Below are 24,805 nucleotides of genomic sequence, written 5' to 3'. Positions count from 1 at the left end.
TTCATCATGGAAGCTTTTGAAGAAGCATGCCCTCTACGGTCTGTGAAGATCACAAGAGGAACCCCTTGGTGAAGAGTTGGAACAGACGACGTTCGGCTGGTTCGGAGGCTTTCAGGTCGGCTCGCAAGGCCTACAGGAAAGCTCTCCGGTTTGCTGAACGATCCGGCTGGAAAAACCTTTGTACAAATGTTTCCAGCTTGAGTGAAGTCAGTCGGTTAAACAAAATCCTTGCGAAATCTAAGGATTTCCGGGTGAACGAACTACGTTTTCCAAATGGCGATCTGACTTCCTCTGATGAGGAAGTTCTGGAATGCTTATTCAGCACACACTTCCCTGGATGTGTGGATATTACATCTTCGGATGATCCTGATGTCTTTTCTTGTAGTTATGATTCTTTAGCTTCGGCTCGGAGTATTGTAACTATAGAATCGATTGAGTGGGCTCTTAATAGCTTTGCTCCTTTCAAATCTCCTGGGGCAGATGGGATTTATCCTATTTTGCTTCAGAAGGGATTTGATTATTTCAAACTTGTTTTGAAAAAACTACTTGTTTGCAGTTTTGCTACAGGGTATATTCCCAAATCCTGGAGGGATATTACTGTGAAGTTTATTCCGAAAGTTGGTCGTGCGTCGTATGAAGAAGCAAAGAGTTTCAGACCTATCAGTTTGACCTCTTTTCTTCTGAAATGCTTAGAACGCATTGTGGATCATCACATCCGTGATGTTCATCTGGCCAACGTGCCTCTTCATGTGAACCAACATGCCTACCAATCTGGTAAGTCCACTGTGACTCTTTTACACAAGGTTGTTTACGATATCGAGAAAGCATTCGCTCAAAAGCAATCTTGTTTGGGTGTTTTCTTAGATATCGAGGGTGCCTTTGACAACGTGCCTTTCGATGCCATATTGGAAGCCGCACGGAGTCATGGTATATCTCCAATGATTTCCAATTGGATTCACCAAATGCTCAAAAACCGATATCTCTTCTCGACATTGCGTCTAGCAGGGATTAGGAAATTGAGTGTTTGTGGATGCCCTCAAGGGGGAGTCTTATCACCACTTTTGTGGAATCTCGTAGCAGATACGCTATTGAGGCAGCTCAATAATAGCGGTTTTCCTACTTATGGTTTTGCCGACGACTACCTAACATTGTTAGTTGGTATGTGCATCAGCACCCTTTTCGACCTGATGCAAAACGCCCTTCAGGTAGTTGAGGGTTGGTGTCGCCAATATGGCCTTTCGGTTAATCCGAGTAAAACATCTATTGTTCTTTTCACGGAAAGGCGAAACCGTAATGGCGTTCGACCTTTGCGTCTCTTTGATTCTGAAATCGATGTGACTGAACAGGTAAAGTACGTTGGAGTCATTCTTGATTCCAAGCTTTCCTGGACACCTCACATTGAGTTCAGAATCAAGAAAGCTTGTATGGCCTTCGGGCAATGCCGGCGTACTTTTGGTACAACTTGGGGTCTAAAACCCAAGTATATCAAATGGATTTACACAACTGTGGTTCGGCCAATATTGGCTTATGGATGTCTTGTGTGGTGGAAAAAGGGTGAAGTGAGAACGGTCCAATCAAAATTAGGCCATCTCCAAAGGGTGTGCTTAATGGCGATGTCTGGAGCGTTCTCTTCAACTCCTACGGCAGCGCTAGAAGTTCTCTTTGACGTTGCCCCACTACACATTCATCTCAAACAAGAAGCCCTTTCTTGCACTTACCGGTTAAGGGTACTCGGTCTACTAGAGGAAACTCCTGTGAACCGCACATCAACACACACCTCGTTGTTTCCACTTTTAGTGAATTGGGACAAAATTGTCCTTGCTCCAAGTGATCTTATAATTGCTTGTAATTTTCCATATAGGACATTTTCCACGAAATTCCCTTCCCGGGAAGAGTGGACATCTGGTGATCTGGAAAGTATTTCAGACGGCATCGTATGTTACACTGATGGCTCCCTTCTCGAAGGTCGACCAGGTGCTGATGTTTATTCTCGTGAGCTAAGGCTGTATCAGTCTTACTCACTTGGTGGACCCTGCACCGTTTTTCAGGCCGAAATCTTTGCTCTTATGTGCGGAGTGCAATCAGCACTTCAGCAGCACGTAATGGGCAAAGTAATATACTTCTGTTCAGATAGCCAGGCTGCTTTTAAAGCACTTGCTTCGGCCAACTCCAGGTCGAAGATAGTTATCGCTTGTCGAACTCAAATCGAGGAGCTGAATTCAGCAAACGCTGTTCACCTTCTATGGGTACCTGGTCATTCTTCCATCGCTGGAAATGAATTGGCTGATGAGTTAGCTCGCTCTGGAGCATCACATGACTTCATTGGCCCTGAGCCAGCTATTCCGATATCGAAGTGTTGGATTAAGCTTCAGATTCACACCTGGGCTGTCACTCAACACAGACAATATTGGAATAGTTTGGAGTCATGTCGTCAAACCAAATTGTATAGTGCTGAGCCATCTCTACGGGTGGCGATGTATCTAACTAATCTGTCTAACCAGAATTGCAGCATGCTGGTCAAAGCATTGACTGGGCCACTGCCGACTCAGCTATCACATGGCGAATATTCAGCAAGCTGATTCATTTGCCTGTGATAGCTGTGAATCCGATTATGGAACTTCGTATCATTTGATATGTAACTGTCCAGTTTTCGCGCAACTGCGTTTCCGAGTATTTGGTAAACACTTATTAAGTGAAACTGACTTCAGAAACCTGAATCTTCAGGATATTCTGTTGTTCTTAACCCGCTGTGGTAAAGAGCTATAGGCTCTCTTTCGCTTTATGCGTTATTACAGTGCCCTTTTCAGGGCGCTGTTTGAACCCATTGTGGTACGCTTGTGCGTTAGTACCCTCTTCCAGGGTATTTTTTCCTATTTCCCTACCTGTTCCTATCCCCATCCAAATCCTTTTTCCTTCCTTTTCCCTCAGGTAGATGATGAAATAGGCTGTTATTTTGGCGATGGCACAAATGTCCCAAATGGAGGATAACGTGCCTCTGGAGCCGGCCTTCTGATACCTGATAACCATCTACAAAACCTGAATGTCGATGTGCAAACTGAAGGTGACTGTTGGTTTTGTCGCATGAAAGGCAAGAGTTGTAAAACAGTCAACAAGCAATATACCTTGAGCGAAATCAATCCATAAAGTGCGTTCTGTATTTATGTTTCATAAATCAAAGCCAATTTAAATTTATTGGACTGCTGTTTTGAGCACGTGTTTTCATGAATTTTTAGCACATGTCTACTTGCCGATCAACGAATGAGTATACGGAATGAGGATCACAAACCTGTTGTTATTATTAGTTAAACCGTTACAAGGTTAATGCAATAATGATTATCACCTATATGGAGAATCGTCTCTTGAGCTCTTTCTAAGCATATGTGTTATGCTGCTGCAATTCCATGTATTACAAAAAAAAAACTACCGACAAATGAACACACAATGCATTTCATCGCGGACGTTGAAAAATAACAGAATGCGTACGAGGCCAATCTGCGAAGAGTTTCAAGATCGTGAGTTGATACTATACTATTGTTCCCGAATTATCACAGTATCTTACACGATTCCGTGAATTAACACTGTTTCTTACGTGTTTTTCAAACGATTCGTATCTCTCGTGTAAAAAAAAAACACAATGATTTAAAGCAAACCTTTTCTATGTTGCCCAATAATGAGCATGAGCATGAGCATAGATGACCGTACTATTCGTAGTTGCTACTCCGTGATTGACCAGAACAATCGAAGTTGCACAAGGAACCAACAGACGGAGCTTGGGAGTAGCTTACCGTCCTCAATGTGCATCTTCGAGAATTCCAAACTTTATTAGGTCAATAACGGCGCCGGCCACGTCCTTACGGTCATCGAGGAAGGAAAGGAATGTTATTATGACGTGCGATGCTTACTAAAGACCGAGATCACCTCTGCGTCTCCACGTCTGTCATGGGAAGGACTTTTTGTTAGTGGGGAGGGGAAAGGGCGCATGATATGAGTTCACTTTGGTAAGTGGAGTGATTCATGCAACCCTATTAATATCAAACCACTTATTTTCATTTGGACTAAAACAAAACACATGCCGACATCGAAGATGACGAACCATTCAGATAGTTTTCGAAGTGCGAAAATTAACGAAAGAGAAAATAAAGTGATTTGAACCAACGTGGCTTTGGAACTTGGGCCGACACTTGACGTGACGAACATTTCAATGTCTGTTGACTAAAATCGCAAAAAAATGTTGTTTGTTGCATCTATCGTATCATTAATCGCCCCGTACGAAGATGAGCAGTCAAATAGACGACGACGACGACCGAATGAAAACGCGGCCTGTACACTTTGCCACCAAAAACTCACTAAATCGCCCCTTTTCTATGTTGCCCAATAATTTACAAAAAAGTGGAGATATCGCAATTATTCTGAACACGGATAGCCTATAGTCCTCAACATGCCACACATAGAACGCATGCTGAAATACTTTAAGAATCATCATCACTATCGTACAAATTAGGCCGAAAGGATTTAAATTCCTGTGTTCCATATACACAAAAAAAAACATTAAAATTCTGAGTTGCCGGAAAAATAAAAAAGATTTTTTTTTTTTATTTTTCCAAGGCACCACCAACTTCCAAAAATATAACTCAATATCAAAGCACCGTTGAAACATTTTTAAGCAAAAACTCTAGTCAATTATCGTAGCAATCCGAAAAAATATAAAAGCTCCAAACAAGCCTTGTCATTGAAAAGTCATAACTCAAGAAGGAAGCATCTTAGAAACAATGTTTTTCTGTGAAAACATATGTAAATTTTCTAAGGAATCTGATAAAACATGAGCTGGGGAAAGTGTTCCATGAAATTTTTAAGTTATAAAATAAAAGCAAAAAAACTGTAACCGAACTCACGGGAAATTTATTCAAAGTAATTTAAAAAAGTATATACTGATCATAAAAGCGGGAAAAATGTTCTGTCTGAATTTTCCATGACAATAAGTGAGCAATCTTTCTTTTCTATGAAATAAACAAGATATTTTTTAATTTGTGTGTCTTTATAATAATTAATTATTCAACATTTGAAACACATTTGTTTCTTTTCACTAGCTAACATTTCAACCGGAAGGATGTCTTTGATTGATACCGCTATATGGTTTTCATTCCTACGATATATTAAAATTAACCTTTTATAAAGAAGTAGAAACTATATAGCCACCTGCAATTTCTTTTTTTCTGCTTGATAACAACATATATCGAACTTCTTTTCCGGTTTACGCATACTAGAAAAGACTAGCCTGGAACAGCCTGGAAGCGTCCGTTTCGTCGAGGTTTGCGTTTTTTGACAGTTTTCCCATGGGAAATGTGTCAAACTACTGTCACGCACACGCAAACGTATGCATTGTGTGGGGCACTTCCCGGATAAAAACTAACCATAGGGTGTTTGATGAAAACCATTCCTGCACCATACAGTGTACCAGCTACAATAATGTGTATTGTAATGAAATCGTTCGCTAAAGGCTTTGCACATTGTAGCTACTATACATTACCATTCGATTCGTGTGTAACAATATATTATACTGTTTTTCTTACGTTTGAACCATTCACTTTTCCGAAATTTTATTTGTCCGTGCATTTTAAATTGTTTATTCATTTTTTTTTTTGATTTTTCAAAATTTTTTGATGCAAAGGAAAGGAAAGAAGAAAAAAGTGAATAAGTTGAAACACCAATTTAAAGTCAATAAAATGTTTAAATCAGTAGTAAACCTGATGTCTTAAGAACTGTAGATCTAAGAGATATGGTGGGTTAGGTATGTAGAGTGCGATGAGAGGAATACGAATGACGATCTTTATCTTTGACGTAGAGCCATCTTTAACATACGGACTGGACTGAACACTGAAAGAACTTCTAATATAGGTTCGTCTGCGGGTTCGCTTTTTAACCTAACTTATACTTGAATCGAACTTGACAGTTTTCTCATGAGTTGTGATGTATTTCCCCGTGTATTTCTAACTTTAGTCAAGCTGGAGCCTCAATATTGCAATAACGGTTAAGCACGCTGTAATGATACTTATGTACCTCGTCACCCACTTCATACAACTACATTAGTGGTCTAATAATACTTAGCGCGCTCGGCATAGTTCCATCATGCCGCTCAAAGTGTTGCCACAAATAATGCTTAGTTTTCAAAACCCGGTTATCTGGCTGGTGGGGCATGAGAGCCTAAGCTTCAACTGTTAATGCAATCAGAGACTACTCAGACTTAGACGTGGGCGATCCAATATATGAAAGGTTATCCAAAATGCTCTGGATAATTCCCAAAGCGCATTCTTATAATGCTAGTAAGCCTAAGATGCCATTAACAGGAGGAAAATGGCAAGATAATATAACATTATATGGTTTATAACATAACATAAGAGAACCATTCCAAACCATTTGATTAAATTTATAACCAGTAGTGAAATTACAATTAAACACAATACATTTACGGTGCATTTAATTGTTTGACACCATACGTGTACCATACAATGTACGGTATATTAAAACCCACGTATCAGTATTTGGAACAATTCATTTACAATATATTGTATGGTTTTGCAAAAAAATATATATGGAGAAAAATATGTTTTTATATTGTTACGATACTTAACAACTCGTATAGTATATTGTAAAAATCTTATTTACAATTTACTGTATGGTGTCTACATTACATCTTATTGTTTTTGTATTTTCATTTCTACAGTGGTGTCTATTGTAAAAATATGGTTCTAAATAGTACTGTTACAATATCTCGTTTGGTTTTTCTACTGTATTTTTTATTCGGGTTAACACGCTGGATATTTTTTAGTCCCAAACAAAACTTCAATTGCAGTTTGGGATCTGTTATTTAATAGACTTAAAAATGGCTCAATTTTACTACGTGAAGAAAATCAGCTCAAAATTATCGTAAAACTGATGATTTAGTCAACATTTCAAAAGATAATCAAATAATAGGTTCACATTAGCTGAACTACACAGTTAATATTATAAGATTAGTCTAAATTCGTCTAACATCTCTTTTCACAATCAAGAGAAGAACCCAAACGAACAGTGGAAACTATATTTGCATGAGTGTTTTTGGGCTAAACGGGCATTGACAATTATAGTAAACAAACAAACAAAAATAATTTTGTACGTAAACTCATGTATATGGAATGGTTAGGGGAAAGGTTTGGGTAAGATGGGTCAGCCAAGTAATGGATCCTTATAATTTTCTTAGTATGAATCGCATTTCTCTGTTTTCTATCACGACTCTCTGATACACTAGGCAGCTAAGAAATAAGATGCTAGAAAGGTCATAAAGTTTAAAACCAGATTCTTGACAAACGATTTTCAAAACATGATCCATCTTGCCTCACCTCGTTTTAACGAGGACAAGATGGGTCAGCTGACATAAAACTCGATTTTCCTCCAACAAAAATACTATATCTTCCATTTTTTTTTCTTTATATTTCTAGGCTCCACGTACGTGCAGATAACATGAAGGCAGTGATTGATAGTTAATTCAGGTTAATTCTAAGAAATAGGAAACCGTAAACAGTCTTCAAAAACCTATGTTTTTTTTTCACAAAAATATTTAACCGTTATGTGTCCGACAATTTTTTTTGCTTTTTTCTACACCGTGGTTTTTAAATGGGAGCTGGGTACCCGGGTACCCTGTCGGCCACATAAACTATGTACACAAATTTTCAGCGCTCAAATCACTTCGATAGGGTAGGTCAATGAGTGTCAATAAAAAAAACAAACATTTTATGCAATTCCTTTTCCCAACTGGTTAATTATTAGACGTGTGCGCCGAACTTTCGGCGTGAACTCGGCGTGCGTCGGCGTGGGGCTTCTTAAACAATTATAAACAAAGTTAACTACTTTCTAATGATTGGATTACAACAAATGGACACCTAGTTATGTGCTGCTGCAGAAATTTTTTGGTTTTGATGGTTGTAGCCGTTCTGAGGAGCGATACGCCGATCGGCGTGCGGTTTTCACGCCGCCGCCGCCGCCGATCGCCACGCCGACACGCCGTTGCTTCCTGGATCGGCATCAAACATCATAACAATAAACTTTTTCCACCAGTGCATGGGCATAACACTCCTTTACCAATCCCCTTTTAAAAAATGTAGCATATTTGGTTCATGATTACTTGGAGAGCCGCACGCCGATTCACGCCGATTTCTCATCGGCGCGGCGCGGCGCGGCGGCGTACACCTCTATTAATTATGCAACTGAAATGAGTTGCATAATTTTATTTTATTTTATATATTTATTTGGACGTACCAGAGCACAATAGAGAGCTTCAAGGCAGTGGGGATCCGTAAAATCGCGGGAAACTTTCGTGATGAATCCCAGTTGCCGGGTGCTTTCGAAATTATGCTGGTTAAAAGTTAGTTGATTGCCCAGCACAACACCCAAATCGTTGAATCGGTCGACACGTTCAAGAGCATTGCCATTAGGCCGTCCCTTATTTTGCAAAAATTAGAAATGTTATAAATTCGTTGTTGGAAAATGTTCGTTTTTGCAAAGAAATTATCGTGTCAAAATATGAAGTCCGTATCTCACGGCTAAGTGGTCCCTCGAGGGACCTAAAGTTGTCAAAACTTATATGGGAGCAAAAAACGTGAATTTTTTTTTCGACAAAAAAAACGCTGTTCTACTAAAACCGATGATTTTAGGAGCCTATAGGGCCAAAAATGGGCTTAGAATTGCGACATACGGGAAATCGCAATCTTGCCAATCGCTCCTCAGCGGCAGGTCTTACCATCAACGTCAACAACACCAAATCGTTAAATGTAAACATGGTCAACCCTTCCAGCTTTACGGTAGCTCGGAAATCAGTGGAGAAATGTTGAAAGCTTTCAATATCTTGGTAGCCAAATGGCGGCCGATGGCGGCACCAAGATCGACATAGGTGCCCGGATCAAGAAGGCTGCTTATGCGAGTTCAAGAAATGTATGGAAAAAACAACCAGATCCGTTGACACAACAAAGTACAAAACTCGAACGTGAAATCTGTGCTGCTATACGCCAGTGAAACCTGGTGTGTATCAGTGGAGAACACTCAACGGCTGCAGGTTGGGCCGACCCTTATTTTTCAAAAATTGTAAATGTTATAAGTTCGTTGTTGGAAAATGATCGTTTAAGCTAAGAAATGATCGTGTCAAAATTTGAAATCCGTAATCTAAAAGCTAAGTGGTCCCTTAAGGGTTGATTGATTGATTTATCTTTATTTGAGAGACTTTCAGCCCTTGGCTGGTTCGTCTCTGGTCCCTTAAGGGGCCTAAAGTTGTCAAAAGTTGTATGGGACTAAAGAAAACATGATTTTTTTTTCGACATTAAACTACGCTATTCTACGACAAAAAACTACGCTATTGATTTTAGGACCCCAAGGGACCAAAAATGTTCTTAGAATTGCGATATCTCAACTCGTTTCTGAGTTATTGACAAAAAAAAACAATCGAAAAATCAGCATGTTTGACCTTTTTTTAGGTCCCGAAGGAAATCTACCCTATTTTCCTCAACAACTTAAAAACGAGGGAAAATATGAGCACAATTTTCACCCTTTAGCAAAGAATAAGAATATCAAGCGGATACCAAAACAAACGCACACCACCTTCTCTTATGACAATTCACGAACACTGTTACATAGAGCTTCCACCTTGAAACGCTTAGAGAGCGCCACTTGTCTTGTCGCTTGACGTTTACATAGAAAAAGACAAGAGAGGGCATTCTTTCTATTTTTATTCTTTAGGGTACTGAAATCATCGATTTAAGCAGAATAGCGTAATTATTTCGTTGAAAAAAAATCATGTTTTTTTGGTTCCGTACAATTTTTAACAACTTTAGGCTCCTTGAGGGACAACTTAGCCTTAAGATACGGACTTTAAATGTTGACAAATTTTTTTCTTAGCTAAATCGATCATTTTCCAACAACGAACTTATAACAATTCCTATTTTTGCAACATAAGGGAACGCCTATTGACCACCCAACCCAACTAACATTTATTGTGAACTAGCTGTCCCGGCAAACGTCGTACTGCCTGCCTACTGTGTTTTTTGACATGCAGCTCCATAGGGACGTCCCCGGCGAAGTCATCTGTATGGGAGCCCCCCGTTCCAGCGACCGGAGAGGTCCCGCACCAAGCTAAGAACCTTCCCCGACCCCAAAAATACCCACATACAAAATTTCACACCGATCGGTCCAGTAGTTTTCGAATCCATAGCGGTCAGACAGACAGACAGACAGACAGAAATTCATTTTTATATATATAAGATGTAATTGTGAATGTAAACGTCAATAAGCGTCCGTGGTTGCGCAGGTTCTTCGTCACAGCTTCTAGCTGAAAGAGTGTTCTTTAAACAGCTACGAAGCGCTGCTGTTTGTGTATTTAGCAACATTACCAAACGTACTGTATAAAAGCAGCTGTTTTATTGGTTGGGACTATTAATCGATTAACACATCTTCCAGCAAGTCATCCGGAGCTGAATTAAAGTGCAATACATTAGTGACCCGATTTTGTCAGCCCCTTTCCGGAACACATTTTTTGCTCCCCTCAAAAATCTAAACAGATATTCACACTTTTTATCCCTCTATGTTCTGCCTTCCAGCAGTAGTTTGATGATGATCTTAAATGAATTGTTTGACCGTTAGATAATGAGAGCAAAAAGTTCGCCGCAACATGGGGCTGACAAAATCGGGTTGGTACTGTAAAAGCAACCCAAATAATTTCACAGCATACACTGAAATAAATTTTGTTGTGGAAACTACCGATTCCATAGTAAAATTACTAACCGTACCTATGATTCTCAACCGACAACAAAATCTGTAAAGTTCACTGAAATATGATTGAAGTTACAATGCATTGCAGTAAATTTGATTAAAAGCGTAGTCACCTCAACAACAAAACATTGTCAATTTTTCCCGGACATGCATCTTACAACACAGTGTAGTTAAAAATACAATGACCAGCTGTTGAATTAAAATAATTTTTAATAATATAAACTGCACTGTTAGTCAAGCCGACAGTGTTAGTGGAATTAACTGGAAATTGTTGTCGGTTGAGAATCATAGGTACGGTTATTAATTTAACTATGGAATCGGTAGTTTCTACAGCAAAATTTATTTCAGTGTAGAGATGGATAACTGTAAAGTATGTGTGTAGTAGCTATATATCCCGCTTAAGGTGAAACATCTAGAAATCCCATTTCTATTTTCCATACAAACTTCCGAGGCACAAATCTGACGAACGAAGCATCGAATCAACCCGCACTTGTTTATCCTGGCTTTGCTTACTTTTAAAAAGAGGCAGCTTTTCCAAATCGAGCGCATTTGTTTACGATTTTTTAAGATTGGTGCTCTTGAAAACGTGATTAGGGGTCAGAGTCGGCCATTGTGGCAGCCATGTTTGTATTCTCTGATGTTTCTCCTTAAAGTTTGTTTTGACAATAATGTTTACATCCAACAAGCCGTGTTGGTATACCAATAGTTTCTTTATTTCAGCTTCTAGCTGTATTAATGATACCGCATAACGTACGTTGAATGCAGCGCTGCTGGTTTGTGGATTTGTCAGTAGGTATTTCGAATTGTACTGTATAGTAGCAGCTGTTTTGTTAGCGGAGACTCCTATCCGATTTGTTCAAGTTTTCACATCTTCCGGGAAATCTTCCGGAGTTTGAATAGAGCGCAGTGCAGGTAGCCCCAATGACAAGTGATTGATTTCTGAAAACCGATTTAGGTAGCTGTATGGTGCTTGTTTTGCAGCCGTGTATTAGCTTATGGTTTATATTTGACTAGCTTCCCTTTTATTCAGCGTTGACTGCTTCAATTCGATGGTTAGGGGGCATCCATTTAGTACGTCACGCTAAAAATGGGAATTTTCAACCCCCCCCCTCCCCCCTTCGTACGGGGTTTTCCTATATTAAATACATTGCTTGTCACAATTTTCAGAACTCCCCCTCCCCCCTCTAAGCGTGACGTACTTTATGGATGCCCCCTTACAAAACAGAAAGCAGATGACTGAAGCTTATAGCGCTGCAAATGTTAGTTGGGCACCTGCCTGCATCGGCTAATATGCTAATATGTAGTCCGAATTTGGGAAGCCGAACGGCTTCCGAAGGAGAAAAAGGAAGGAATTTTTTGCGCCATATACAAGAAAAAGGTTACAAGTTAAATTGTGTGCTGGTGGTTCATCGATTGGTTTTCGGCGAGAAATTAATTATAACTTATTTGCCAGACTTTCCGGACGTTTTGGTCAATTATGCTTGCCTTCCACAATTTTCTGCGGATTCTAAAATATATCAATCATTTAAAACACACAAAATCAACTAATTAAATTTCTTACAATCTTCCAGCCATCTCTTCACTATCGTAGGGCCATAACTTTACAAACCTTGTAACATTGTTTGTAAAAACCAGCCTGCCTTGTGATACTGTATGCCGTGCACATTCCTAAAACTGACTGGAATACACGTTTCATTTGGTACGCTACGATATCGTGTGGGATGGGATCCTATTTGTAGAAATATTTTTATTGCAAAACGTCATACTTTATCCCATATAAGCTCCAATGATGCAATGCAGCTCATATCGCCAACTGATATCGCAGGCAGGTACGATATCGAGTCAATATTTCTACCTTCACGGTATTCTTTATGTATTTCTCGGTCCATAGGATTATGAATATATCAGGGTTAGCGAGAAACGGATCAATGCCGTTAAATCAACACCATAACTATTTGCTCTATTTCCAGTTCGAATACCTCTCTCGATGAAAAGTGAATCCACCCTCGGAGTTGATATTGAAATTACAGTGCAACGAAACGAAATAGAATGAAATAAATGCAATCATCATGTCTACCGGAAGCACCGTGTGGAAATGGAGTAGTTTTTATTGTGCGTACTGCGTCGGTAGGTATCCATATCCTGAACCGTACCTTTTTGAGCAATGTTATTGCAAGTTGGAAAATTGGCTCATTTAGTGGAACTAATCTCATTTAATGTGAAAATTCGAGCTGTGGCACACTGGAACCTCTTTTAATGCCATGGACTGGAAATGCATAAATTAAAACAGTGCATAAAAAGAGCGATTTTTTGTGCATAAATTAAATGGAAATAGGTATCAATATAAAACCAAAATGGCACGAGTCACTGTTAATCATTTAGCAAGAAATATATTTGCGACACAGCAGTCAGCAATTTTTGAAATTTTCGGCCTTTTCAGTACCGTAATCCGGGGTAACATTGATCGAAATTTTCGATCTTTCTTGAATAATTCTCTTGTTAAAGCAAAAGTAATATGCTTTATATTTTTAAAACAAGTACTGGTCCTCTGAGTATGTGCTAAGCTACTCGAAAAAGTATTGTGAAACTTTAAAATATGTTTAAATAAGCTTTTTTATCTAATTGATTGATTTTTGGTAACACTGATCGATCATGTCAGTGATCAATGTTCATTTCGTGATTTCGAATACATATGTTGTCCAAATTCTTACAAGTTATGTACTTTTTAAGTTATTTTAGGATTAAAATCCCCCAAATCACGAATAACGCCTAAAGGTAGGCAACGGCTTAAGAAATTAATAGTCTACTTTTAATACATCGTTTAAATTATTGAAAAAGGGCATTTTATTAGAAGTTTCGTTAAATCCAACTCTAGAATATCACATTGAAATTAACCAATGATTTCGAGCCTCATTCTGTATCTAGTATTCACGCCAAGCATGAATGTTTGATTATGTATCTCATTGCGTAACAAAACACAGTTAAGGAAAAATCGATTTATTTCAATGTTTATGAAACTCAACTTTCATGAATTACATGTCATTTAATAGCTTAATAGTAACAGATTACGATATACCATTCTTGGTTGGGATGCGACTGGGATGATTTTGTTTCGTAATGTTGGCTTTGCAGTCTTTTGGGGCAATCGAAAACACTAGTTTATGATTTTTCCTGACGTTTCGGTCCAAGATGCAAGAAGTTTAACAAAGCCATCTTGACTAGGAAACCTTGACCGATTGAACCCTTGAAAAAGGTCCCATACGGACCGAAACGTCGGGAAAAATCATGAACTAGTGTTTTCAATTGCCCCAAAAGACTGCAAAGCCTACATTCCGAAGATATACCGTTCGATAGCAGAAACTAATTCAATGAAAAATGTTTGTTTGAACATTACATAAGGTCGGTCAAGCCGATCAATGTTATTCCGCTGATCAATGATACCTCGTTTTACGGTAGATAAGATCAGCGAAAACTAATTTACCTCTACATCCGACGGTTTCGGTTAGGGGTCGCAGTACCGACCCTTTTTGGTGAGTACCGGTATTTCGGTACTGGGGCTTACAGTACCGGGAGTACCGGTAAATTACCGGTACTGGGAAAATTTTCACTAAAATGAAGAGTAATCTATTTTGCACAGAAAATCAACAATTTTTCCAGGCATTTGTGAATTACGGTTTTCAGGGATGTCCGGAAAACAATAAATTAAACAAAAATTATAGATTAATAAAAAGGATAGAAAGTAATTAGTTGTATGAAACTTATTTTGGAGCTAATGTACACTACCCGTCATAAGTACGGACTCACAAAAAGTATTGCAACAATATTGCATCACCCTGACTCACCTCGATATCTCAAAAACCAGAACACCTATAGAAATACCACCTTCAGAAAAGTTGTTGCTTTTGGGCTTCAGAATAACTTTGCTGAAGACAGCATCTTTGTAAGTCCTAAGGTTTTGGAGATACTGAGGTGAGTCAATGTGATGCAATATTGTTGCAATACTTTTTGTGAGTCCGTACTTATGACGGGTAGTGTATAGCTTCTGTGCACAAGCAGTATTTTGGTCAGTAAAATGAAACAGGAACAACCTTACATGTACAAAAATCAAAAAGCTGCAAGGTGAAGACAGAAGAACGTATAAATATTTTTTTCTTGATGATGCTATCAACGAATTATAAAAACTGAAGAAATAACAAGAAACCCTGATCTAACCAATTTTATTCTAAGCAAGTAAATTCAATTCCAACATTCAACGTTTATCAAACCAATCATTTTTGGTGGGAGCGGATCTGGTGTGATGGTTAGAACACTAGACTATCACGCCAAGGACCTGGGATCGAATCCCACTCCCGACAAACTCACATAAATATCGATTCTTCCTTCGGAAGGGAAGTAAAGCGTGGGTGCCGAGATGAACTAGCCTAGGGTTACAAAACTCTTTAATACAGATAAAAAAAACAATCATTGCTATGATACCCTGGATTTGCAGAATTGTTGCATATATAAAATGTTTGTTTGTCAAAGTACTTGGTTTTAAATGTTTCCATTGTATATTGGCTATACTAATGATCGGATTTCAATACTTCGGGAGAGATTTCGCGGTACCGAAAGTACCGGTAGCAATGCTCAGCCAGTACCGGTATTTCGGTACCAAAAATTGGTCGGTAATACCGGTATTTTCGGTACCGGACCGGTACTATCATTACTACATCCCTAGTTTCGGTTGTTAATTTAACCACAGACAAACAGACGTAACACTTGCGAAATTTCCATCGACCACGCTTTTAACGATCATTTTAAATTTTTATAGTTGTGGCTTTGACAACCAGAGGCGCGCGCATCGTTTTTCTATGCGTTTGACGTTTCACACTAGCTCCTTCTGTTGACGATATGGCACAACACAGTGATTCGTGCAACTTTTCCACCAGGTGATGGTAGTGTGAACTGAGCAATGGATTTCGATGAAAATCGTTCAAGGTGTTACGTCTGTTTGTCTGTGATTTAACCTTGAAACCGTCGGATGTACACAGAAAACAATAATGAGATTTACACGTCATGTAAACTTCAGTTTAGTCATGTAAACTTAATGTTATGATGGTTTACATGACATATCATGTAAATTTGTGTTATATTAAATGTAAACGCACAGATTCATGCTGAATTACATGACAAATAATGGAAGTTTACATGATATTTTATGACTTTTACATGATAGAATTATACATTTTTTTCGATCTGTGTAGAGATAAAATAGTTTTCGTTGATAAAACCGACTGAAAAGGCCAAAAATTCCAAAAATTGGTAATCAGGCTTAAATGACTTAGATGAAAAATCTCAATTGGCCAGAGGAATGCTTTGGCCAGAACACCACTTTTTTTAATGAACGAACCTAATTCCAGAGAAATGGTTTATCTCCTGGAGGTATGAGAAGATGAAAAGGGACTTTCAGGGGAGAATAAATCGAAGAGATTTCATGGAACTTCAGAGGTAGGGGGCTTATTTGAACAACGACCCCCCCCCCCTCCCAAACCCTTGAAACCTCCTTGGAACCATTTGGGGTCCACTGAGTCGTGTTCCCCTTGAGGTCTCCTAAAACGCACCTGAGGCCCTCTCAAACATCGCTGAAACCCGCTGAGGCCTCCTGGAGCCCTTTGAAGATCCAAGAGGCCCCAAAAACGCCTTTGAAACGCCTTGGAACCACTCCGAGGCAATCCTGAGACTCCATGGAGCCCTTCCCCAAGGAACAATTCGAAATCATAAATAAGCATAAATGTTGAACTATTGCTGGTTTATAACATTCGCAGCTGAACAAAACCAAATGCTGAATAATAAGCTGAAATGATGCTATTTACATTGGAAATAAGCCCAAATGCAACATTGGGCACGTATGTGAACAGCAATTTAATTATAAGCTTAATAAGCGTCAGCAATTTTTGTTTGTTCGATTTGGCCTTACTAGCTTTAATATAAGTGGAAGAAGAGCTTTCTTCTACGCGTTAAAAAGCTTATGTTCCACAGTTTCCGATAGCTGATTATTGTGGTCTACATAAGTTGAACAAATGCTTTTGATGTTTAATACTTCAGCTATTGTGGAAACGTTCAAAAATGGTTTAACAGTAAGCTTTATAAACGAATTTATGATTTATTTGTTCGATTGTCACTTTTCGATTGAACAACAGATCAAAATGGTTATAATGGAGCAGTACTGGAACGTTCCTCATTATTAAATATGTTTTGATATTTGTTGCACCCCAATGCAAAATATTCGAAACACTTGCCAATTTTCGTAGCAATTTCAAAGTTGTAGTCATCTTCACAACTTTTTTTAAATAAATAATTACAACCTTCCATAAATCTGAATATTGATCTTTCACAGCTTTGTGAAGGTGTTTCACTCTTAGCGAGCAACTTACCAATTCCAGGATGGCGTAGTCGGCAAGGCATGCGACGGGTGATTGGAAGATCACGAGTTCAAATCCCAAGTTGAGAAATTTTTAGAAGAGCTGGTGTGTTATAAATGTGTTTAGATGCGACAAATAAACATGATTGGACCATAATTGCACCTCGCACTTCGATTTGTTTTTGTTTTCGCAGCAGGTTATTATAGCTGAATACAAGTTTAATATGAGGCTGATATAACACAGATTACTTCCGATTGTAAAGCCTGTATCGCGCTTGCAGAAAAGATTGCTGAATAAATTCTCCACTTTTGTTTGAACAACGCCTGATTACAAGCTGTTATGAAATAATGTTAAACTGTAGTTCAATCAAATGTGGAATAAAAATGTCATTGCAATGTTGGTTAAATGAGTGATTGTTCCTTGGGTCTGAAATCTGCAGATACCCCCTTTGGGTAATCCTCGCAGAAACCAGGCCGCCATTTACATAAAGTTCATTTCATTTATTTAATTAACATCAAATTCATGATAATACTGAATCAACAATTTGCCGCCATAATACTTGATTTGCGGCTGCAGCTTTCCAAAGTCGGTCACGCCCAACACTCGCCAGATCACGCTCCACCTGGTCCGCTCCGCCCATCGTGCTCTCTGCGCTCCACGCCTTCTTGTACCAGCCGGATGGTTAGCAAACACCAACTTTGCAGAGTTGTTGTCCGGTATTCTTGCAACATGCCCTGCCCATCGTATCCTTCCGGCTTTGGCCACTTTCTGGATGCTGGGTTCGCCGTAAAGTGCAGCGAGCTCGTGGTTCATCCTTCTCCGCCACACACCGTTCTCCTGCACACCGCCGAAGATCGTCCTTAGCACCCGTCGCTCGAAAACTCCGAGTGCTTGCAGGTCCTCCTCGAGCATCGTACATGTCCACCGGTCATTTTACATTTACATAAAGTCTGGGATTTCACATTCTTCTTACTTATTCGCTAGAATATGATAAAAAAAAGGTGAAAACTCTTTGGTTGGGTTAAATTAATGGACCCCTCGCTTGCCAAGGGGCTGACAAGATGACGAAAATGACGATTTTTCATCAAATTGCACCAAATTTATCGCGTAATATTTCAAAAATTAATGTTGTAACATATACAACATTTAGTTGAAAAAAATTTGGCAGCCATCTTGGATTTGGCCGCCATTTCGAATTTTATCACCAAATCGTGATTTTCGCTGTATTCGCAACCACCGATTTCAAATCCGAACTCACTAATAGGAATCTGAAAGTCTGAGCTTTTCAAAACAATAAAACATTCAGGTATGCATTGACCGCAACAATGGGATATCGATGAAAATCTTTGCGTTTTCCAGAAGTTTTTTTTCTTATAAGGGATTTGTTAAATATTGATCAAAGAATGATCAGGGATTTGTACGATACTCTTCCAGAAGTTCCTGAGAAATACTTCCAGAAGGTCCAACACAAATTTGCCAAGGTGAATGTTTAATAATTGTTGGGAACCACTGGATCAACCTAGTGGTCAACCGATCGCTACCACCACCAACACTGCTATGCTCACTGGTAGCAGCTTGACTGCTACCCGTAGATGCGCGAAAGCATAATGTAAATAACAACAGATCAGCCATAGTAGTTAGTCCGCGCGCTTCCCGCAAATGCATGTACGTTTTTAGTTCGTTCTTTTAATAAAGTTTTATTTATGTTATTAATGTACGTTCGCGTTTGATTCATGTGCAATGATGCACTCGATCACCCCGCCGGCGCGTACGTAACAGTGGCGACGAGAAACCCGTGCGTGCAGTGAGGAATCGCGACGCGTTCATTTTCCGCGGAGGAGAAGATGGACGGTACAATGTACTTCGTGTGCAGTGATCAAGCCCAGCTCCAGCATCCAGTGTCATTGGCTGGACAAGATCTGCATCAGTATCAAGCGGATCAGTGGCTGCACTCACCGGTTCTGGAATCAACACACCGGAACCAACACACTCAATCATTATCACTATCTTCGTCATCATTTCAACCCGCGGAAATTCATCCTCAGCAGCACCACCATCACTATCAACCGGCGGCTGGATTCAATGGGCCATTCACCAGTTCGCCATTGTTCAACGCACACTCTCTAAAATAAAAGCTCTCATTTTTGAGTAGCGCCCATGCCGCACAGGGACTGTGTTGGAAACACACATTTTTTTAAATTGTTCGTACGCTCACATTTTTGCAAAATATCAATATTTTTCGGTATTTGAAGGTGGTTTATAAACCCAGTGAGGTTGCCATGTCGAAATTATTGCAAAATACATGCTCATGTGAGCGTACGAGCAATTTTTTAAAAAAATGTGTGTTTCCAACACAGTCATGTGCGGCATGGATGTTTACTAAAAATGTGCAGGCCGAACACATTTTTGAGCGTAGCCGTTTTTGCGTGCAGCCAGTGGTACAGCAAACACCACCGCAATCTTCGGCTGTCTGCTTCCCGCTTGATCGAGAGCAGTTCATCGATCAACAGTTGTAACGTTTTCTCCCGGTGTACCAATAGAAAAAAATCACAAAAATGTTTCCATCAATTCTTCGTTCTAATACTCTCAGCTTATGCGCCATTCCCAAAGTAGGAATGCCAAGAATCCAATTTAGGTTGCCCAGCTTGCTGTCGGTCAGTCGTGAGGCCGATCCCAACACTTTTCAATAGAAGATATTGTTGGAAGCACTATGTTGAAAAAAATAAAAAAATGTAAAAAAAATAAAAGAAAAATAAACAAATGATAAATAACAAAATAGACACACAAACATAAAACTTTAATCTTCGCTAAGTGTTCACACCATCACATGCTTTTGCTATGTTAACACATAATGTATTTTGGCCATTTCAGCACATTACTTCATTTCTTAAGGCTATTGTTCAATTTGATAACCTACTGACGCGCAAACACTAGAAATGTAAAATCATTCTAATCTTCGTGCAAACACTAGTAGTTTCACCAATTTTCATGCATGCGTCAGGAACTACGGTGTCCGGGACCACCAGATGGAGAGATCTTCATAAGCTTGGCAATAAAACCGACTGCTGTTGAGCACTGTTCAAAAAGGTCACAGATTACAACCCTGTTCGTTGCTCCACACCAGAAATGACTTACGTCGGTTCGATCCATTACACATCTCACTGAGCCGGCAGAAAACAATAAATTGCTCGACGGGCACCAGCTCGATATAGGAAAATATAAAATAACTCTTTTTGCTAGGTGCCGTCGGCTTCGAAAAGTTGTGGCTCTCGGGTTAGGCTGTGCGCAACATCCGTCGAATAGTACTGTGTTGCTGGACACACAAGCACAGTAGGGTTCATCTCGAAGGTAGAGGAACTGCTATCCACTGTGGAGACTGCTTGTTGGGTCGTTGTCGTCAGGTCCAAAGGTTTGCACAGAAACTGATCTCGTTTGCGCGTCTAAAGCCCCTATTTATATTACTTGCGCGGAGGCTTCCCTACTAATCTACTACGCAATAGATTGTGAATGGCTAGAAAACTTTAACATATGACATCATTTTCAGCCAATCTGATGCCGATTAATTAAAACTGCAGCCAATCAGATGGCAAATGATTACATTGGTTGAATTTAAGTACAAAATCGTTACACACACCTCTTTCTCCAGAAAAAAAATTGTTTAGATAGCGAAACAATTTTTTTCTTTATAACAGCAAACTAAAATTAATAATCGACAAATGAAATGTGCTCCATCACTATTGTGGAGACTTTTATACCAAAAAAAAGTGCTCAAATCTTACGTTGAACATCATAACTACATTATGCTCCAATATACATCGAAGACTTTAAATAATAACCTAATTCTATTTTGAATTGCTCCGAATATTCACGAAGGCTTTCACTACAACAAAATCTGCAAAACATCACCGGGATTCGATCACTCTAGCCCCACGTTGGGCGCCAATGTAACGTTTTCTCCCGGTGTGCCAATAGAAAAAAATCACAAAAATGTTTCCATCAATTCTTCGTTCTAATACTCTCAGCTTATGCGCCACTCCCAAAGTAGGAATGCCAAGAATCCAATTTAGGTTGCCCAGCTTGCTGTCGGTCAGTCGTGAGGCCGATCCCAACACTTTTCAATAGAAGATATTGTTGGAAGCACTATGTTGAAAAAAATAAAAAAATGTAAAAAAAATAAAAGAAAAATAAACAAATGATAAATAACAAAATAGACACACAAACATAAAACTTTAATCTTCGCTAAGTGTTCACACCATCACATGCTTTTGCTATGTTAACACATAATGTATTTTGGCCATTTCAGCACATTACTTCATTTCTTAAGGCTATTGTTCAATTTGATAACCTACTGACGCGCAAACAATAGAAATGTAAAATCATTCTAATCTTCGTGCAAACACTAGTAGTTTCACCAATTTTCATGCATGCGTCAGGAACTACGGTGTCCGGGACCACCAGATGGAGAGATCTTCATAAGCTTGGCAATAAAACCGACTGCTGTTGAGCACTGTTCAAAAAGGTCACAGATTACAACCCTGTTCGTTGCTCCACACCAGAAATGACTTACGTCGGTTCGATCCATTACACATCTCACTGAGCCGGCAGAAAACAATAAATTGCTCGACGGGCACCAGCTCGATATAGGAAAATATAAAATAACTCTTTTTGCTAGGTGCCGTCGGCTTCGAAAAGTTGTGGCTCTCGGGTTAGGCTGTGCGCAACATCCGTCGAATAGTACTGTGTTGCTGGACACACAAGCACAGTAGGGTTCATCTCGAAGGTAGAGGAACTGCTATCCACTGTGGAGACTGCTTGTTGGGTCGTTGTCGTCAGGTCCAAAGGTTTGCACAGAAACTGATCTCGTTTGCGCGTCTAAAGCCCCTATTTATATTACTTGCGCGGAGGCTTCCCTACTAATCTACTACGCAATAGATTGTGAATGGCTAGAAAACTTTAACATATGACATCATTTTCAGCCAATCTGATGCCGGTTAATTAAAACTGCAGCCAATCAGATGGCAAATGATTACATTGGTTGAATTTAAGTACAAAATCGTTACACAGTTCCAGCAGATGCATCAGCTTCTGCAGCGCCAGTACCAAAGTAATGTGGAAGCAATAAACCAAATATTCCAATCATTTTGGTTGTACTGGAATACGCGACAAACATACCATCAACAACAATCCTTCCCGACCGTCGCATTATCACAAGATTGTTCACCGTACCAAGCATCGCCCCAAAACACTGTCGGCACTACGGCGGTAAATGAACAACAGCATTCAATGGACCAGCTGGTTGTTCCTCCACCGACGACAACGGCGACGACGAGTAATAGTGATAATCGTCATCAACAGGGGCAGCAGCAGCAAAAAGAAGGATCGAAAATTTCTCTTGCCGTACCTACATCTGATGGCATTGAAATTAAATTTGAATACGTTCCGCAAAGCCCACATGCAGCAGAGGTGCTCAATGCATTTAACGTCAAACCACGTAGGAAAGCAGAAATTATCTTCATTCAGCACCCACCGACTGAAGCAATTAAATCTGTCGTCGGACTCCACCAGATTGATACGAAATTCGTTCAACATTTGCTGGATCGCAACGGGCACCGGATGGATTCAACAAGCGGACGTGCATCGGTATTGAGTGATGTCTTCCAGTGGATGATCACGCAAGGTGGAATCAGGATCAAGCCATCAGTTTCGTCCAACAGTCCTCGTCAACTCGATCACCGGCCATGCTACAAACACCATCCACCATCATCGCTCTTTCCATGCTCGAAGACCGCTGGTGTGGTGCTACATCGGCAACGATTCAGCGGGGGAGATGTTGAGAACCACTGAACAGTCTCGCGTCTCTCGCCGCTCTGCTTGCTCACCGATAGCATTTCAATATGCGATCGGTTGAAGCACAAAGGCAGACATTAGGATTAGAAGTATTGTAGTCGTCCTACCGTATACGTGTCGCGTCTTTAGTCATGTAATCTTTTATGTAATAAAGTTACGTTTTTTAATGTTTTATGTTTACACCTGGAGTTTCATTACACGGCCATGTGTCTCGGCCACCCACAACTCCAGGATGTAACAATAATTTACCCAAGGTTTGTACCTAGGTTTGTACAGAAAGAAAGAGAAGGTTAAAATATCCGTGGAACATTTTTCCGGAACTTCTGGATCTCCATTCGATCCCTTAGAAATCTTGTACTGTCCATAGTTCTCGTCAGATTTATTTATTACAGGTTTGTGTTCTCAATTAGTAGGTATACGGAGACAAGCGTCTTAATGATACATTTACTGATTTCCGTTAGAAAAAAAAAACAGGAGGATTTCGTAAACAAATTCTGAGATTTTTTCCAAGCATCTAGACACTCCTTCTGTGAATTTTCTAACCAAAAAAATCTTGAAGCGTTTTAGCCTAATTTTTAACAGATCCATTACGGAATTACTGGAAATTTGTTCCCAGCTTCGGTCGCCAACTACCCTCGACGTTCTATAAAAATCAACTCCATGAGTGCTGAAGAAACTTATTCAAGAAATGCCAGCAATGACCCCATATACTTCACCAGAATTTCTAAAATAAATTTATATTGGTCTAATTCAAACTATGTATTTACTTGATTTAGTTTAAACTAGTTTCAATAAAAAAATCTTGCGCCAAAAATTCTCTGTTTGCCTCCAGAATTCGCATATATAATTCCAGGTTTTCATGTTTCTTCAGGTAGTAGACACCCTGTGTGAGAGAATTGAGAGGGCTCTTGTACATACTATAGGTACCTTTCGGTCGCAGATGCAGCAGCCTAATCGGATGCTGTGGATATCGCACGGATTGACAATGTGACACGGATGAAACTATGTTACATCCCTGAAACTTCCTGGACACCCTGGAATTCCTTTTACACCATGAAATGCCTCAGATCTCCAGGTACCTCTCCGAAATCCCATTTGACCCCCTGAAACGTCGCTGAGGCACCCTATAATGATCCTGAGACCCCCTGGAATCCCATGAAACGCCTCTGACATCCCCAGAAGCGCCCCTTCTGAACACCATTGAGATCCTCTAAAACACCCCTGAGAGGTAACCCTCCTAATACCTCCAGGAACCACCCTGGGATCCCCTGGAACGCTCTAGAGACCTTGTAAAACACCCTTTTGACACCTTCTAACTCTCCTGAGACCTCCTGAAACTTCTCTGAGGCCCCAGAGTCCCCATGGTACTCCCTGAACGCCCCTTGGAGTGGAGCACTTAAAGCGGCCCCGAGGGATACTGGAGAAGCATCGCCCAAGACCGACGAAAATAGTGCTCTATTGAACCCTCATAGCTGGGGTTTTTTTGATGTTGCAGTCTTCGGTGCAGTCAAAACGGCATATATTTTCTATGCTAAACATTTGAATTGTCTGCCATCTTTCTCGAAGGTTAGAAATCGGTATTCATGTGATGGTATGGAATTCACATAAAATGTAATAAAATGAATAGATAAATACAATTAACTTCCATAAAAGCATACCTACCTCATGCTGTTTTTGAAGTGCAAATAAAATGGGAAAGATTTCTTTCAAATGACAGCTTTCTAAAGTGGGAAGGAACTGTTCACAAATCATGAAGAAAAAAAAAC

General features: G+C 39.7%; 2 protein-coding genes across 4 annotated transcripts in view; one reads left to right on the top strand and one right to left on the bottom strand.

Moving 5' to 3' along the window:
• The window catches only part of LOC109430795 (G-protein coupled receptor dmsr-1), a 505,508-nt gene that overhangs the window by 93,670 nt on the left and 387,033 nt on the right, over positions 1–24,805 (bottom strand). The gene's annotated exons all lie outside the window — the stretch shown is intronic.
• Positions 18,689–19,715, top strand: LOC134286736 (uncharacterized). Its single transcript, XM_062848401.1, has 2 exons — positions 18,689–19,306; positions 19,397–19,715. The coding sequence occupies exons 1-2, from the start codon at positions 19,037–19,039 to the stop codon at positions 19,706–19,708; spliced, it is 582 nt and encodes a 193-aa protein (XP_062704385.1). The 5' UTR covers positions 18,689–19,036; the 3' UTR covers positions 19,709–19,715.

This window comes from Aedes albopictus, chromosome 2 (genome assembly GCF_035046485.1).
Source record: "Aedes albopictus strain Foshan chromosome 2, AalbF5, whole genome shotgun sequence".
NCBI lineage: Eukaryota > Metazoa > Arthropoda > Insecta > Diptera > Culicidae > Aedes > Aedes albopictus.
This window is presented reverse-complemented; position numbering and strand designations above follow the sequence as displayed.

Excerpts from the sequence above, each read along its gene's own strand:
- LOC134286736 (XM_062848401.1), top strand. The coding sequence starts at position 19,037 with ATGGACGGTACAATGTACTTCGTGTGCAGTGATCAAGCCCAGCTCCAG. Across the intron at positions 19,307-19,396 it reads CCAGTTCGCCATTGTTCAAC|CGTACGCTCACATTTTTGCA; the intron begins GCACACTCTCTA and ends TTTTAAATTGTT.